This window comes from Streptopelia decaocto (genome assembly GCF_964273445.1).
Source record: "Streptopelia decaocto genome assembly, chromosome: Z".
Classification (NCBI taxonomy): domain Eukaryota; kingdom Metazoa; phylum Chordata; class Aves; order Columbiformes; family Columbidae; genus Streptopelia; species Streptopelia decaocto.
In genome coordinates, this window is record NC_138657.1 from 40,984,695 (window position 1) to 41,001,951 (window position 17,257).

Here is a 17,257-nt window from a genome sequence, read left to right on the forward strand (position 1 = left end):
ATATAGGACCTTCTCTTCCCTTTAGAAGTGAGTCTCCTACAACCACAACCTGCCTTTTTTCCTTTACGGGAAGTCCAAGCTGTTGTGGCTTTGCTGGTTGAGACTGTTGGATTCCATCGAGTTTCTCTTCAAACAGTCATCAACAACCCTTACTTTTGCACCTCTTTGCCTGTGCTCCCATTAAGAGCTCTCTGTAGTTGCACATTTTCAGTTTAACAACGAGCACTTCTGTAATAACTTCTGTGCTGAGTCAGAGGAACCATCGTGTTATTTCTGAGAATTTGGGCCTTAGGTTTGACAGTGTTAGAAATCTCCTTGTGACCAGTACTGTTTGCAGCTTTCATCAAGTCTTTAAACTTTTCTATGCCTTGGTTCTTCATCGCATTTACAGTGATATTTTTCCTTTGTCCCTTGCAAAGGAGTGCAAGTTACATACAGAACAGAGTGCACGTTATTTACGTGACAGGATTTAGTTGCAATGCTTGGCTTATAGAAAAAGAACATAAAATTTAGCAAAAAAAAAAAACAAACTGAAGTTTGATGGTACATGTTTGTTTCCCAGATTCAGGATAAAATCTCCGTATTGCAATTCAGCTAGTCCAAGATGTGGAGCAGGAATCAGAATCTGTCCCATTAAATTCTTTGTTTCTTTAACTCAGCCAGACTCGCATATTCTTAAGAAGCAAATTTGTTGACAGTTTTATCTGGTTACTAGCACTGTTCATTTTATAGCAGGACAAGAGGTCCTTCAGAAGTAAAATACTTACCAGGCTGTGCATGCAACCACAAGACTATTTGAAAGTTGGGTCCTGGAGGTTTTGAAGTCCTGAAGAAAGCATCTTACAGAATTAGAAAGATGGTTGAATTCTGAAAGGCTCTCTATGAGGCTTGTGTTGTACAGGAGAACTAAGATTCTAAACATTTCTTGGTAGAAGGGTGTTTTGTGCTACAAGCTGGGGTAGTGAGGTATAATGGCAGCCCTACCTGTAGTGGAACCAGAACCTGTCTGAGCAGTGAATTTTTAAATGTCTGGTTTCCATGTTTTGCAGGCACTGCTGAATTTAGCAGAACGTCTGGGAGAAGCCAAACCACGAGGATTAACAAAGGCAGACATTGAACAGCTTCCATCCTACAGGTTCAATCCAAACAACCACCAGTCAGAACAGACATTGTGAGTACATTGGTCTTTTTTAAAGGTCCATAATTTAGGTGGCTATATTTTCATTTGTTTAACTTGCAGCTTTAGCTACACTAGAAGGGCTTTGAAAGCAGCCATGTCAGCAAACAGTTTAATTTTCTTTTTTTTCCTGTGTTGTTTTCCAGATCACATACTATTTATCCTTACTCTAAAATCTCTATCTAGCCTCACATCATTCAGCTATGTTTCAGTTTAGTTCCCTAGCATTAAAAAAAATAAAATGAAAGAAAGGTGTTCTAGGTTTAGTTCAGCATGCTAGACATTTAAGTGACATTGTCAACTTGGAATTTAGCTTGTGTAAAAATACCTTCATGTGTTGATGTTTCAAGTGCTCCTGATAGAGCTTTGTCAGTGTTTTAAGAGTGCATCTTCTTATTTTTAAAACCCGTTAACTTACTATGTTTGAAATATCCTTGTAAACCAAATGGAAAGGTAGTTAAAGTAGTACCAAATGCTTTCCAATGTTTGAACATCGGAGTAAGGATTTTTCTATGATATTCCAGTTTCAGTGACCCTCAGTGTGACTTACTGGTATCAGTAGGGAGTAAACTTTATAGATCATTATCTCCAGTGTACTGAATTTTGATTAAACATCAGTTCTATTTGTTGGGTCTGTGAACTCCTGTGAGCAGGACCACTTGCTTTGTGATTTAAAACACAGGAAGAAAAAAATATCAAACATAACCCGAAATGAAACAAACACTAAAACAAAAACACAAAAGCAATTCTCAGTTTACGTTGTCACACTCCACACCTTCAATGACAGATAATTGGAGCTACCCAAGGAGTAAATGATCTACCATGTTGTAGCCATATCTATAAATTTTGTATGGAATATGTATTCGTGGTTCTTACAGCAGATACATTTAAATTTTGTTTTCTGTTTTTAGGTGTGTGGTATGCATGTGTGATTTTGAGTCAAGGCAGCTACTTAGAGTCTTACCCTGTAACCACGAGTTCCATGCCAAGTGTGTCGATAAATGGCTGAAGGTAAACAAACAAAAAAAAAAACCACACTGACTCGTACGGAATTCATGTAGTCTGGGGGGAAGTGGTTTGTTGTTCCACTTCATTTCATCGTGTTTCACATTTCTAATACTTAGGCCAGAAATGCCAACAGAGTGAAAGCACTTCTTACTTAAGATCTTTTTCTATCAATTTATGAAGGATGTTTCTTTATAGCCTGGCACAAGGAAAAATGAATATGAAGAGAATTATTGTCACTGACAGATTTTACTGTGTTTCCCATTTGCACAAAACAATGACTGTGAATTCAAGTAATATGTGAAATTAAAGAAAACTTGAAAACAAAAAAGTAACATAATGATATAGGAAGTATGAATTAGAGTTTCTGTGATGATGGTGGCTTTAACTATTTTCCATATCCTGCATAGCAAGAGTGAATACTGATTCCTTCCTTCTCCACTTTCCTCTTAATGTTAGATTCTGAGGCAAAAGTGTTATGTAGGTACATATATCTGCATGCATGTAAACATATATATATATATAAATGTAATATATACAAATAGAAATAATAGTTTTACAAAAATCATGATAGACCGTTCTGAGACAATCTGACGAGAGAAGAAAGGAACTAGAATCAGGACAGCCCAGTAAGGGGACAGAGAAAATAGCAGCAGTACAGAATGTGTGAAGAACAGGAAATACAGATAAGTTGGTGATGATACATAGATTTCTCTACAAGCTGCACTAGCCAGATCTACTGCCAACAAGGTGTTGATCCCCGTCTTGCCTCGCCCTTTTTCAGTATTTTGTTCTGTTCTTCTTTAGTTTAATCTGTGTGTAGTCTGTTGTGTAGAACATTGGAAACTATGTTATGACCATGATCCTATGTTATGACAGGATACAGTCCCTAGAGAATTACAGGTGATGTTGTTTCAAAAAAAAGAAAGGAAAACTCCTTGCCCTTAGGGCTTCATCGAAGCAAGAAAATGCAGTCCTTAGGCATAGACTAAAATAGTCAGTGCAGAGAATGAAAAAAATCAAGTTTATATTGGCAGCATTCTTTTCGCTAGCAAGATACCAAGAATAATGAGAACAATTTTAAAAACTTGGACAAGAAGTTCCTCTTGAGCTACAGTACCCACAGAAGTCTAAGGCTTCTACAAAATACAAGGCCAGCGTAAAAAATGTTTCCACAACAGTGGTCATAAGTTTCAGTAGAACTGATATCCTTCAGTGTCTGAATCCATGAACATACTTGAGAATCAGCAAAAGAAATGTAAACACCTAGTTGTTTTATTGTCAGATTAAAAAGCTATGTACACACTCCCCCCTGCCCCAATATTATCAATATGTCTATGCTAGATGTATGCTGCTTTGTTCATTAACTGCAAGTTAAGAATGGAGTATATACATTCAAGTGGTATTCTACAGTGTCCCCTTACTCCTCTCAAGGACTGTTCACACTAGATTTATTAAGTCTTTTTATTGCATAAAACTTCTTAAGTCATTTGTGGTGTGGACAGAGTATCCAAGGGTAGTATTCACTCCATTTTATGAAAAAGAACTAAGATCATTTGACACAGCCTGTGAGATAGTGGAAGCCATAGGTCTATATATGTTAAATTGATTATATAGATTTTTTAAAAGACAGTTCTTTCCAGGCTATTAATGCAAAAAAATATACCTCTGATTCATAGAGCCCCTGATCTGCAGATTGCTGGAAGTTAGAAGAACATGTCAGAGAAGTATCATGCATGCTTGTCCTGTTTTTATGCTCTTTCTTACCTGCCGTCGGTGTCAAGAGTCAGACAAGTATGTTGAATCAAGATTTTTGGGGAGTCAGTGTGGCAGTTCTACTGTTAGATTCAGTATTTTCAACTGGTAATGAACTGGCAGAACAAAAAAGTGAAAAAAGCAGATTTAGTTTAGTCTTTTTTTTAATAATCATAGATGTACTGTCGTAGTGGTGAAATAGCTTTTTTTCTGGTGTTCCTGTCCCAGCTTATAGTAGAAACTATGTATTTTCTAGTGGATCTTCACATGTGGTGTTTTCTGAACGTTGTCTTATCATAGAAAAACCCTATGAACATAAGAGTGTCAGCTAACATGGGAGAATGAGGTGAAAGATATGCAATCTGAACCTAAAGGGGGTGTAGTTATATCCACCTGCAACTGTTTGTATTGACATCGTGTATTCAGAGCTGGATGCAAAATAAGCTAGACAAGGTTAAAGCATTGCAGTGTAGGATTCCTAAGGCAGGGTATTTACAGCACCTGGGTTTAGTTGCACTGGTACGGAGATGGTGTTTGGAAATAAAGATTATTTCACTTTGCAAATATAAGAAATAACCTGTAACACCACCCTGTTTTAGTTACAGCCTCTGTCTAAACTTGTTAACAGTTAAAACAGCAAACATCTGGAAGTGAAGATAATTGACAGATATCTTCTGCTATAGCTTTGCATCTGTCCATTCATTTATATATTTGACAACTTGTTTTGTATGTTGATGGTGTTAGTTATGTCCACATCCACTTAATTCACATCATCCAGCTGACATCAAGTTGATAAATTCTGCAAGGGAAGGTAAAAAATGTAGCTTTCAGTACTTGTAACTTTTTTTCCACAAAGTGGGAAAACCCAAAAAACAACATTTTGTCCTCTTGCTTTTGTGAAGAAGGTATTTGCTATCTAGGAGTATTTCTAGAACTAGTTCTGGAACTGTGGAGTTATGTTGATTCTTTTAAGTTTCACCATGTTGTTAGTGAAAGATGTAAATAAGAGTTCAGAGATCCAATCTGATTCTTTTAAGAAAATCTTTATTCCATTGCCTGTTGGTGATGATAGAGAAAAAAAAAAAGTATCTAAGAAAGTTTTGTGGCTTGTCTATGCATGAAAGTTTTAATCTGCCTTGCCTCTATAATGCTATGTACAGTATCACTCACTGTGAGCAAGTGAGAAGGAATGTTTGTTTACAATGCATAAGGTTGCCAACTTCAATTTATACTTCCCTGTTTAAGCAAGGTTAAAGACTTGTGAGAGAAGATGTAATAGAGTGGAGGAAACAGAATTAATAGGGAGGTTATTCTTTTGCTTTTCATAGTATTGTTAACTCTCATATTTCACATTTTTTTGTTATTTCTTAATATCCTAAGTCCTTTGTTCAAATATGAATACATGAGAAATCTCTTCTTTTGTAAAGTAAGGATTAGTTATCATTCCAAAGGACAGCTTGAAAACATGACCTGTCTTCCCCTGAGGTGAAGATAACAAGGAAAACTGTTCTGATAGGAAATGATGTATTATATATGAGAAAAATTGTAACTATAGTTTAACTTTGTTGTGACTAATACCAGAGTTTTAAAGGATTCTAGTAGATCCTAAAAGATCTGTTTTTCTAAATGCAGTTTACTTGAGCTATGAATGTCTATAAAATATAAAAAAAGAAATTGGTTAGTTCATTGAACATACAGCTCTCTCTCTTTATAGTACAGAAAGTTTTCTTGAATGAGTGGCTAGTTAGAAGGTCAATCTTACAATATTATGTCTCTCTTATTCGTCTTTTTGCACCAAGGAGTCACATGAAATGCCAGAAAGGGAGAATGAATTTCATGAAAAGCACAAGAATGCAACTAAATTTAAAACCAGATGTTCATACAGGATCTTGAAGAGTTGCCTAAAAATCAGTATTGCAGTATCTATGAGTATTCATTTTATCCTGGCACAGTGGATTTATTTCTGCAATTCCAATCAAAAAATTATTCCCACTGAATGCTGTGTTTCATGATACAGATGGTGGATACCTCATTATTTATCTAAGCAAATACCTCTTGTTTCATTAAACCATTGAATTTTGAAGGACATGCCTTATTACTTTAAAAATCATATTATCAGATTGGTGCAAAAGTAATTACAGTTCCGGACCATGAATTTTAAATCATTATAGCTAGGCTTTATTAATCAAAATAGGAACCATTACAATGAACACATTTTTGCGAACAAGAAATAAGTTTGTTTATTCCTGTAGTGTAAACATCTGTGCTTCAGGATTTGATGAGCTCTCAGAAAGCATTTTCTGCATCCTGCTGGTCGTGAAAGTGTTTTCCCTGCAAAAAGCTGTCAAGATGCTTCAAGCAGTGGTGGTTGGTTGGCAAGAGATCAGGTGATATAGCAGATGAGGCAAAACTTCATAGCCCAATTAATTCAACTTTGGAAGCGTTGGTTGTGTGACATGTGGTTGAGCATTCTCTTTGAGAAGAATTGGACCCTTTCTGTTGACCAATGCCAGCTGCAGACGTTGCAGTCTTCGGTGCATCTCACAGAATCACAGAATCAAGTGGGTTGGAAAAGACCTCAGAGATCATCAAGTCCAACCCTTGGTCCAACTCCAGTCCATTTACTAGATCATGGCACTAAGTGCCATGTCCAATCTCAGTTTAAAATCCTCCAGGGACAGTGAGTCCACCACTTCCCTGGGCAGGCCATTCCAATGCCTGACCACTCTCTCTGGAAAGAATTTCTTTCTAATATCCAGCCTAAATTTCCCCTGGCAGAGTTTAAGCCCATGCCCCCCTGTCCTATTGCTAACTGCCTGGGAGAAGAGACCAGTCCCCACCTGGCTATAACTTCCCTTCAGGTAGTTATAGAGAGTGATGAGGTCACCTCTAAGCCTCCTCTTCTCTAGACTAAACAACCCCAGCTCCCTCAGCCTCTCCCCATAGGTCTTGTGTTCAAGTCCCTTCACCAGTCTTGTTGCTCTTCTCTGAGCCCGCTCCAGCACTTCAATGTCTTTCCTGAACTGAGGGGCCCAGAACTGAACACAATACTCCAGGTGTGGCCTCACCAATGCAGAGTACAGGGGAAGGATCACTTCCGTTGTCCTGCTGACCACGCTATTTTTGATACAGGACAGGATACCATTGGCCTTCTTGGCCACCTGGGCACACTGCACTGTTGGCTCATGTTGAGCTGCCTGTCAATTAGTACCCCCAGGTCCCTTTCTACCTGATTGCTCTCCAGCCACTCTGTGCCCAGCCTGTAGCACTGCAGGGGGTTGTTGTGACCAAAGTGCAGCACCCGGCACTTGGCCTTATTGAACTTCATCCCATTGGAATCAGCCCATTTTTCCAGTCTATCCAGATCCCTTGGCAGAGCCCTCTTGCCTTCCAGCAGGTTGACACTCACTCCCAACTTGGTGTCATCAGCAAATTTGCTGATGATGGTCTCAATCCCCTCATCTAAATCATCAATAAAGATGTTAAACAGGACTGGACCCAACACTGACCCCTGGGGGACACCACTAGTGACTGGCCACCAGCTAGATGCAGCCCCATTCACCAGCACTCTCTGGGCCCGGCCCTCCAGCCAGTTCTTAACCCAGCAGAGAGTGTACTTGTCCAAGCCATGGGCTACCAGCTTTTGCAGGAGTATATTATGGGAGACAGTGTCAAAGGCTTTGCTGAAGTCTAGATAGACCACGTCTACAGCTTTCCCCTCATCCACCAGGTGGGTCACCTGATCATAAAAGGAGATCAGGTTGGTCAGACAGGACCTGCCCCTCCTAAACCCATGCTGGCTGGGTCTGATCCCTTGTCCATCCTGAAGGTTCTGTGTGTGATTGCATTCAGGATGATCTGCTCCATAACCCTGTCAGACACCAAGGTCAGGCTGACAGGCCTGTAGTTGCCAGGGTCAGCTTTGCAGCCCTTTTTGTGGATTGGGGTAACATTTGCCAATTTCCAATCATATGGGACCTCCCCAGTGAGCCAGGACTGTTGGAAGATGAAGGAGAGCGGCTTGGCGAGCTCTTCTGCTAGCTCCCTCATCACCCTAGGATGGATCCCGTCTGGTCCCATAGACTTGTGAGGATCCAGATGGCTCAGTAAGTCACCAACTATTTCCTCCTGGAATACAAGGGGGCTACTTGGCTTCCTATCTCTGTTAAGCACCTCCAGAGGCCAGTTGTCCTGAGGGCCACCTGTCTTGCTGGTAAAAACTGAGGCAAAGTAGGTATTAGTACCTCAGCTCTCTCCTCATCTTTGTTAACTATATTTTCCTCAAAGTCCAACAGAGAATGGAGGTTTTCCTTGCCCCTCCTTTTGTTATTAACATATTTAAAGAAGGACTTTTTATTATCCCTAACAGAATTGGCCAAATTAACTTTAAATTGCACTTTTGTTTCCATGATTTTTTTTCTGCACGATCTAGCTGTTTTCATAAATTCTTCATTAGAAGCCAGCCCTTTTTTCCACAGTCAGTAAACTCTCTTTTTATTTCTGATTTCCTTCAGAATCTCCCTGTTCAGCCAAGCCGGTTGTCTTCCCCGGCAGCTAGCCTTTTGGCACACTGGTATAGGCTGTTCCTGTGCACTCAAAACCTCCCGCTTGAAGCATGTCCAACCCTCCTGGGCCCCCTTGTTTTTAAGAATTGTTTCCCAGGGTATGCTCTGAATAGGCAAAAATCTGCCCTCCGGAAGTCCATTGTAGAGGTTTTATTAATGGCTCTTCTTGCATCTCTGAGTATTGAAAATTCTATTATTTCATGGTCGCTATGCTCCAGGCATCCTCCAACCACTACATCTCCCACCAGCCCTTCTCTGTTTGTAAACAGTAGGTCTAGCGGGGCCTTACCCCTGGTAGCCTCATTTACCAGCTGATGAAGGAAATTGTCCTCTATACACTCTAGGAACTTCCTAGACTGCCTCTTCTGTGCAGTATTGAGCTCCCAGCAGATATCCGGCAGGTTAAAGTCACCCACAAGAACAAGGACTGTCGATTTTGAGACATCTGCCAGCTGCTTGTAGAATAATTAATCTCCTTCATCATCCTGGTTGGGCGGTCTATAACAGACACCCACAAGAATGTCAGTCTTGTTGGACTTCCCCCTGATTCTGGTCCACAGACACTCAACTGTGTCACTGCTGACCTCATGTTTAACAGTCAAGAGACTCTCTAACATATAAAGCCACCCCTCCACCTCTCTTACCCTGCCTGTCTTTTCTGAAGAGCTTGTAGCCACACATAGCAGCACTCCAGTCATATTAGTCATCCCACCATGTTTCTGTGATGGCAACTATGTCATAGCTTTCCTGCTGCATGATGGCTTCCAGGTCCTCTTGTTTGTTGCCCATACTGCGTGCATTAGTGTACATGCACTTCAAGTGGGCTGCTGATTTCACTCTTAATTCAGGCTTTCCATCCTTAGGCTAATCTTTGGAGAGCCCAGTTTCAATTCCTTCCCCCTTCAAACCTAGTTTAAAGCCCTCCTGATCAGCCCCGCCAACTTACGGGCTATAGTCCACTTGCTCTTCCTAGAAGGATGAAGCCCAGGTAGCATGGAGTTTGCCCCATGGTCAAAAAAAACAAAATTTTTATGCTGACACCAATCCTTTAGCCACCTGTTAATGAGATGGGCTTTTCTACTCCTCTCTTTATTTAGCTCCTCATCTACCCCAGATAGCACAGGAACTGAGGCAAATATCACCTCTGCTCCTGTCCCATGAACTGACCGACCCAGTGCTTTAAAGTCTTTAATTGTCTTGGTACTTCTTCTATTCATGTCCTCACTGCCAGCTTGGACTACTAACAGGGGATAATAGTCTGAGGGCTGAATTATCTCAGGAAGTCTTCTATTAATGTTCCTCACCCAGGCCCCAGGAAGGCAGCAGACCTCCCTGTGGGATGGCTCTGGGCAACATATAGGGCCCTCTGTTCCCCTCAGAAGGGAGTCGCTGACTACGACCGCCCTTCTTTGTTTTTTTCTTATAGCTGCAGTTGTAGTCCTTTTTGTAGATGAGGTCCATCCAGGAGACTCTCCAGGCAGATCTTCTTGGCTGTTCTCTGCCTGATTTTCTGGGTCCAGGGCCTCGTATCTATTTGTTAAGGGCACCAAGGGTGGTGATGGGGTTCGAGAGAGGGTTCTTTTACCTCTCCGATCAGGGTCCTGTCTCCATTCCACCCCATCAATTAGGTCTGCTCTATCTGCCTTATGGCAGGAGGGACAGGGCTTCGCCATTTCCTGTTGCACACCCTTAGGAGTCATGCTTCTCAGATGGAATGGTTTCACCAGGATTCAGAAAGCTGTAGTCAATCAGATCAGCAGCAAACCACCAAGCAGTGACCATGACCTTATTTTAGTGCAAGTTTGGCTTTGGAAAGTGCTTTGGAGGTTCTGCTCAGTCCAGCCACTGAGCTGGTCATCACCAGTTGTCATATAAAGTCCACTTTTCATTGCACATCACAATCTGAACAAGAAATGGTTCTTTATTGTTCTGTGAAAGAAGAGAAGACAACACTTCAAAACAGTGATTCATTTGATTTTCAGTCAGCTCATGAGGCACCCAGTTATCAGGCTTTTTCACCTTGCCAATTTCCTTCAAATGCCAAACAACCATAGAATGGTCAACGTTGAGTTCTTTGACAACTTCTTGTGTAGTTGCAGTATCAGCTTCAGTATCAGTAGTTGCAGAGGATCAGCTTCGATGATTGCTCTCAGTAGGTCATTGTCAACTTCCAATGGCCAGACACTACACTCCTCATCCTCAAGGCTCTTGACTCCTTTGTGGAACTTCTTGAACCACCACCACCACCGCACTGTAGGTTTGTTAGCAGTTCCTGGGCCAAAGGCATTGTTGATGTTGCAAGTTGTCTCCACTGCTTCACAACTCATTTTGAATTCAAATAAGAAAATCACTCTAATTTGCTTTTTATCTAACATCATTTCCATAGCCTAAAATAAAGTAAACAGCAAGTTATACGTCATTAACAAAAAGAAAAAAAAAGCACATTAAAATCATGTATAACATAACCACATTTATTTAAGAATGTATTCCAGTATCAAACAGCAAATTTCAACAATGCAAGAACTGCAATTACTTTTGCACCAACTTAATAGCTGAATTGTACTTAGAATAATGCAAATACAAAGTAGAGACCAAGTAATGGCATTGTCTTCAAGTAATTTCAAAACTGTTAGTGAAAGAGTAATAAATACATTTTGGATTGGTTCTTCAATCCATGCTTTACAAAAACCAAAGTGATAATAACCATGATATAAACTATAAACCAGTAATGACAGTAGTAATTGATAGAAAAAATATGCCATCATTTTAACTTGCATTACTAGATAATGTTTTTCAGTAATTACATGTTAATTTCATTGGCATTTATTGTTTGAATTTGAAATTCATGACAATGATTTCTGAATTCTGTCCTGCAGAACCACATTTCTTGATGCTCTAACTTGTCTTTTCATTGAAAAAACTGGCTACCTTAGAAAAACTTGGAGTTGACAGTGCTTGGTCCTGCAGTTTTGGTAACCATGAAATACAGAATTTGTGGCAGGGAATCCTGAGTTATTTTCACTCTCTCCTTTTCAAAGGAAATGTTTTATCATTGTTGGTTTTGGTTTGGGATTTTTCTCATCATTTGCTAAAATGAAATTAGCCTTTTTATGAAAAGGGGGATGAGAAGACAGAAATACTTTCCCAGTAGTTTAAGAAATGTTGCTTCTTATATTTTCAAGGAAGCTATAAAAGTAGAAGAATCACAGGACATCTTTTCAGTGATTGCTTTGCTGAAGGACTGAATTTAGACCTGCCTTATCTGTGTTAATACCTTTTTTCTCAGGTTGTCTTATGTCTGTCTTTTTTTTTTTTTCCTTTTTTTCCCCTCTTTACTAAAGCCTCTTCCCTTTCTCCCTGGTCCGCTTTCAGCTTTGACCAAATCTATGTGACTGGTTTCTAGTCTGGTTTTGGAGGATTTCTTTGCAGCACACAGTACAGCTTCTTAGTTGCCTCCATGTGATTGCAATGGACTATAACTAAGAATTTGCATTAATAAAACCACCATCACTTAGATAAAGCCTAGTTTGCTGTTTTGTTTTATCTCTAAAGATAAGAGGCACAATTATTTTATTGGAAACATAATTTTCAACTGACAAACTTACCACACCACTGTAACATAACCAAACAAACTAAAAAAAGGCATAAGCACACTTCGTCTTCTCTTGAGTACTCTTGAATTACTTTTCAATATTCACAGATGTTAGTGTCATGCACACATTACTTTAACAATGTATTTGTCAGAACAGTAAACTCTCTTTTGTTTCTGGTTTTACAGGCAAATCGTACCTGCCCAATTTGTAGAGCTGATGCTTCAGAAGTACATCGTGATTCAGAATGACCAGTCTAAGAGCACAAATCTGGTTTGGGTGTTCCTGATCACATGTATATATGAACTATCTGTTGAACATACCACGTGGCTTCCAGCCTACCCTTTACACAAAAGGGTCAATGGACCTTAGTTTGCACTGTGTGACTTAATCAATTATAAAACTTATAACTAGTCTTCACAGTTACAGGATTGTTATACTAACAGTGTGATTGGAACTCCAAAGATATTCATTATATATATATATTTTTTTTAGCTTCATTTTGTGTGTGCACTAACATTCCCTGGGTTTTGTGTGATCATTCTGGGTGTTGCTGCAAGATTACTGTGGACATGGTCTTTTAGCATGTGCTTTTATATAAAAGAAAAAAAAAAGTGGTAGCTCCAAACAAAATAGCAATCTACGTTATGTAGAGCCTTCAGATACTGTGAGTGGGGATGAATGGTGTGATTGTTTGCTTGCGAGAGGATGCATGAAGTTTGCTTGTGACTGAGTGGGCATGTGTGTTTGAGAACCTATATACCAGCATGTACTGAGAATGTATGAGTGTAGTAATAATTATGCTGCAATGTATAATCTTGTGTGTTATTTAAACAGTACTAGTACTGTACACTGGTTCCTTTCCTTGTGTTTGCAGTTGCGCACTGAATGGGATGGGTGCATCAATTGCAGATGTTTAGTATTTCCTCCCCAATGTACTTAACAGGTGTAAAGACCTTCCTACCTGTTACTCAAACAGCTGTTATGCTTCCCCTTCATTGGAGGCTTTAAATGTGTACCACTAAAGAGTGCATTGATTGTTGATATGTGAGTAACTTCGGGGTTTTAGCATATGTTATATCAATGTAAAGTTGCAATATCACACAAATCATTTTGCAATATTATAATTTTCAATTGCTAATATGAATATCAATGTTCTTCTGTTCTCCTTCTTAATTTTTCTAGCTGGGTTTGCCAGTTATGTGGTTCTTCCACAAAAGGAAGCAGAAAGGACACTGAGGGTCTTGTGCAACAGCTCTTCACTTTTGGCCGTTATACTTGCTAAGGACATAATCTTTTAGCTTATAAACGTTGGCTTTAATCACATACATTCTTTGTCATTTACAAGGGAGTTTGTATACAACTAAAACAACTTGTAAAATTACAATTTTATTCTTGCAACTTCATGAATAAAATAAAACTTTTAGCATTTTCTCAGAGAGGTAGAACTTCTGATTTTTTTCATTGTGTCACAAGAGAAGGTTGCTTTTGGTTACAAACTACAGAATTCAGTTGACCTGATGTTGCTGCTTGCCCTCCCTTATTTCATGGTGAGTGTAAACGGAGAAGTAACTCCCTCATTTTTTGCAGTTAAGTTTCCAGTGTGTTCCACTATAGCAGAAAATTGAACACCTTCCAGAACACTGCTGTGAAATAGGTGGTGATAACATTTATTCAAGTGCTCTGAATAATGTTAAAAAAAAATAATCTTCATTTATAACATTCAGACTGTTAACATCTTTGATATGGCTTAGCAACATTTTTAGGTCTGCATATACCATAGTTATTCAAAGGATGCACTTTTTGCAATAAAATTCTTCTCCTAAGTTCAGTGTCATTACTTTGGTTGCAGCAGCACAAGTGGCACAGTTAGCAATATTGCTGCAACTTGCTGCCAGTCTCAGCTTTAAGTTTATTCTTTATAATTTCTGATGCTTTTGTATGCTGCTGTGCTTTAGTATCAGTTACAAGTTCAAACAGTGTTAGATGTTCTTCATGCTGATTTCCCTCTTTGAAGATTCCACAGACCAGAAACAGCTCTTGGTGCAGATAAAGTAAAAGCACAATTTTACCCTATTTCGGATGCTCTTCCCTCTGTTTGGTTATGCAAGTAGTTCTCAAAAACAGTGAGTCTTTCTATATCTATCCATACTTAAGAATACTAAATAAATGAAAACACTGTTACATCAACATGAAAATATTTGAATTTCTCCTCTTTTCCAGTGGAGTTAAACCTAGCAGGTTAAATCATATGTAATAAAATTTATTTTTTTAACAAATAAAATAACGTTGTTTAAAAAGCATATGTCACATATGTCTTAGAAAACTTAGGCTCTTTTATAGAACTTCAAAAGAAAAAATTCTGTGTGTACAGAATTAAAGTTAACTAACATTACTGTGCTCAGTATTTGGTTTCAAGCGTGGAACAAGGATACTTTTTCTAGGCGAGACACAAACAAACAAGACACACTCTTCTGAAGCCAAGGGAAAGTAGTGCTCTTTTTGAAATTGGAGAAGTCTTGATGTGTATTGTCCCTTTTTCCCTGGTGAAACTCTGTGAGGCAGTAGGAGTTCTAGGAGATGGAGAGTCTAAGTTAGTAAAATCCTGAAATTAATTTTCGCACTCTTATGGCTCATCTCTTCTGTAAACGTTCTTCCGTTTGCATGGGACTCTTGCAGATACATGTGGACCTGTTTCGTGTGGTTGGTGTGTATAAACAGCATATGCATACATTCTGAATCAACTCAGACAAGCTAAAACAAAGTCCTCTCTGTTGTAGCTGTTAAGGAAGGGGGATTCATGTTCAGCTCTTAACTGCCATGTGTTACACACATTTGTGTGTAATTCCACAGCCTGCCATGCTGCCTGGCAGCACCTGAATTCAGCCTTTCTGCCATCACCAGGCTCCTCCTTATCAAAAAAAAAAAAAAAAAAGAAGGGAATGCTGTGGGTTTTTTTAATTAAATTGTAAATTTAATTTGACATTTTAGTGGATAGCAAGGCCTACAGATAATTCCAGTGTATCACTTTATGGCTTTCTTTAAAAAAAAAAAAAAAAAGTTAAAGCCTTTTGTTGTATGGTATTTTGTGCAGGCTCTTGAATGTGATTTCAAAGCTGTTAACACATTGTATAATACTTGGGATGAGATTGTATTAATTTGGATTGTAGAAAACACATTTTTGACTGAGATATCTTTGAGCCTTGGTAAAGGCTGTGGGTTTTTTCTTTGGTACATTGTTACCTCATTTTGCTACTTGTGTTTCAGATTTGCTAATGATTATGAAAGCTTATGGGTTTTGTTGGAATCATATTTTGTCGAGTGTTTTCTTTTAAATTTACTCCATTGTATCATTTAACATGTAGGGGGTTTTGTATTCTAAATACCTGTAACCAAATCATTTGAAGGCTTGATAAATTTTTAACAAAATTTGTACTTTTTTTATGAGAGTTACTAGTAATGCTATACTAGGTAGTGCAATGAATTTTTATTTTTAATCCCTGTGCCTAGTTTTGGAGTTGAAAGAGTTGTTCCATAATAAATGTATGATGTACACTTACACTATTTTGTCCTGTTCTTTCTCTTAGAAAAAGGCGCGTTGTTTCCTTTTGTTACTCTGAATATTTCTGTGCATGTTCATACAACCTTAGCTATTGACAATAGATGCTTGTTTTATAGGAGGAAGTTTTACTCCCTTAATTGTAGTGCATGACTGGCTTGTTTTAATCTAGTTTGAAAGATCATAACAAAATCATATTAAATGTTGTCATATTTTTGAACGTGTAAAATAGCTATAATTCATAGAACTCGAAGTCTTGCATAAAAGTTCAGCATTCTAAAGATGTTAGTCGAAAGAAAATAAGCAGGGGTGGAGGTGTACCTTTGACGTAATATTTGCCGTGTGTCAGCTGAAGATGTGTTACACTTTGCAGTGCCCCAACAGTGGTAAAAATGCATCCTGAGTTAAGGATGAAACTGAATGAAAAGGAGTTTGATTAGCCAGGGTCACATAAGTGGCTGATGGTAGAAAGAAAAATAAAGAGTTATGTTTGGTTTTGTTTTTAATTAGGTGATGTAAACTAAGTTAACAGAGGTAATTATTTAAAAGGTTTCCTTTTACACAGGGCATTTAGTAGCTTTGTTAATAGCAGCTGTTCTTGGTACTCAAACATATTTGAAGATCCATTGGTGCTTTGAGAATCCTTATGCAAAGATTCATATACATGTGGATTTATAATCCTGGATAACAACTAGTTTGCCCTTTTTCATACAGCAGATTTTAATTATTAGTTATACTGTTGAAAATGGACAATGCTGCCAGTAGTACTTGTGAAGCTAAAGGTACTGGGTGGCTGAGCTTCAGTGATAAGGAAACGTGGAAGTTCTTGTGACAGGCCTGTTACCAGCAAGCTCCTGAGAGTAGAGTGGGCCTTCCTGGCAAAGATCATAGAATATCTCAAGCTGGAAGGGACCCACAAGTATCATGGAGTCCAACTGCCTGCTTCTCAGAGGACTACCTGAAACTAAACCATATGACTTAGAGCATCGTCCAGGTGCTCCTTGAACTCTTGACAGTCTTGGTGCCATGACCATTTTGCTGGGGAGCTTGTTCTCGTCACTCTCTCAGTGAAGAACGTTTTCCTGATGTCCAGTCTGAACTTCCTCTGATTTAGCTTCATTCCATTTCTTCCTGTCCTGTTGCTGGTCACCAGAGAGAGGAGATCAGCACCTCACCCATCTGCTGCCCCTCATGAGGAAGTTGTAAACTGCTATGAGGTCCCTCTTGAGCCTTCTCTGAGCTGAACAAACTAAGTGACTTTCATCTTGCTCCCCATCCCTGTCTGTCCTTTTCTCCTGTCTTACTTTCAACTACTGGCCACAACTGTATCTTCTCCATCTTGTGCATTTGCTTTAACACTCCTTCTCCTACAGCTCGTGCCATGGTGACCTTCAGCTGCAACATGCAACCATGTGACCTTCAACTGTGGCATCTTCTTGCATCAGATTAATGTTTTTCATCCCCACAGTGCTTATCAGCTGGTTTAGGAATGACAGAATGCTTAAGAGAAATGTAATTATTTATTCCTTATTTAGTGTATGTAATATGTATGTTAAATATGGCCTTGGCTTTTCAGGGGCAGTGGCATTGCTATAGTTTTTGTCCA

The 17,257-nt window shown here is 39.0% G+C and overlaps 1 protein-coding gene across 7 annotated transcripts in view; it reads left to right on the plus strand.

Moving 5' to 3' along the window:
• Positions 1-13,529, plus strand: part of RNF38 (ring finger protein 38) — a 119,273-nt gene extending 105,744 nt beyond the window's left edge. For all 7 annotated transcript variants that reach the window (XM_082075432.1, XM_082075434.1, XM_082075437.1 and 4 more), the window contains 3 exons: positions 1,050-1,171; positions 2,089-2,188; positions 12,281-13,529. In XM_082075432.1, the coding sequence (XP_081931558.1) occupies positions 1,050-1,171; positions 2,089-2,188; positions 12,281-12,343 (285 nt within the window). In that variant the 3' untranslated portion in view covers positions 12,344-13,529. The remainder of the gene's footprint in view (positions 1-1,049; positions 1,172-2,088; positions 2,189-12,280) is intronic.
• Positions 13,530-17,257: the final 3,728 nt, after the last annotated feature.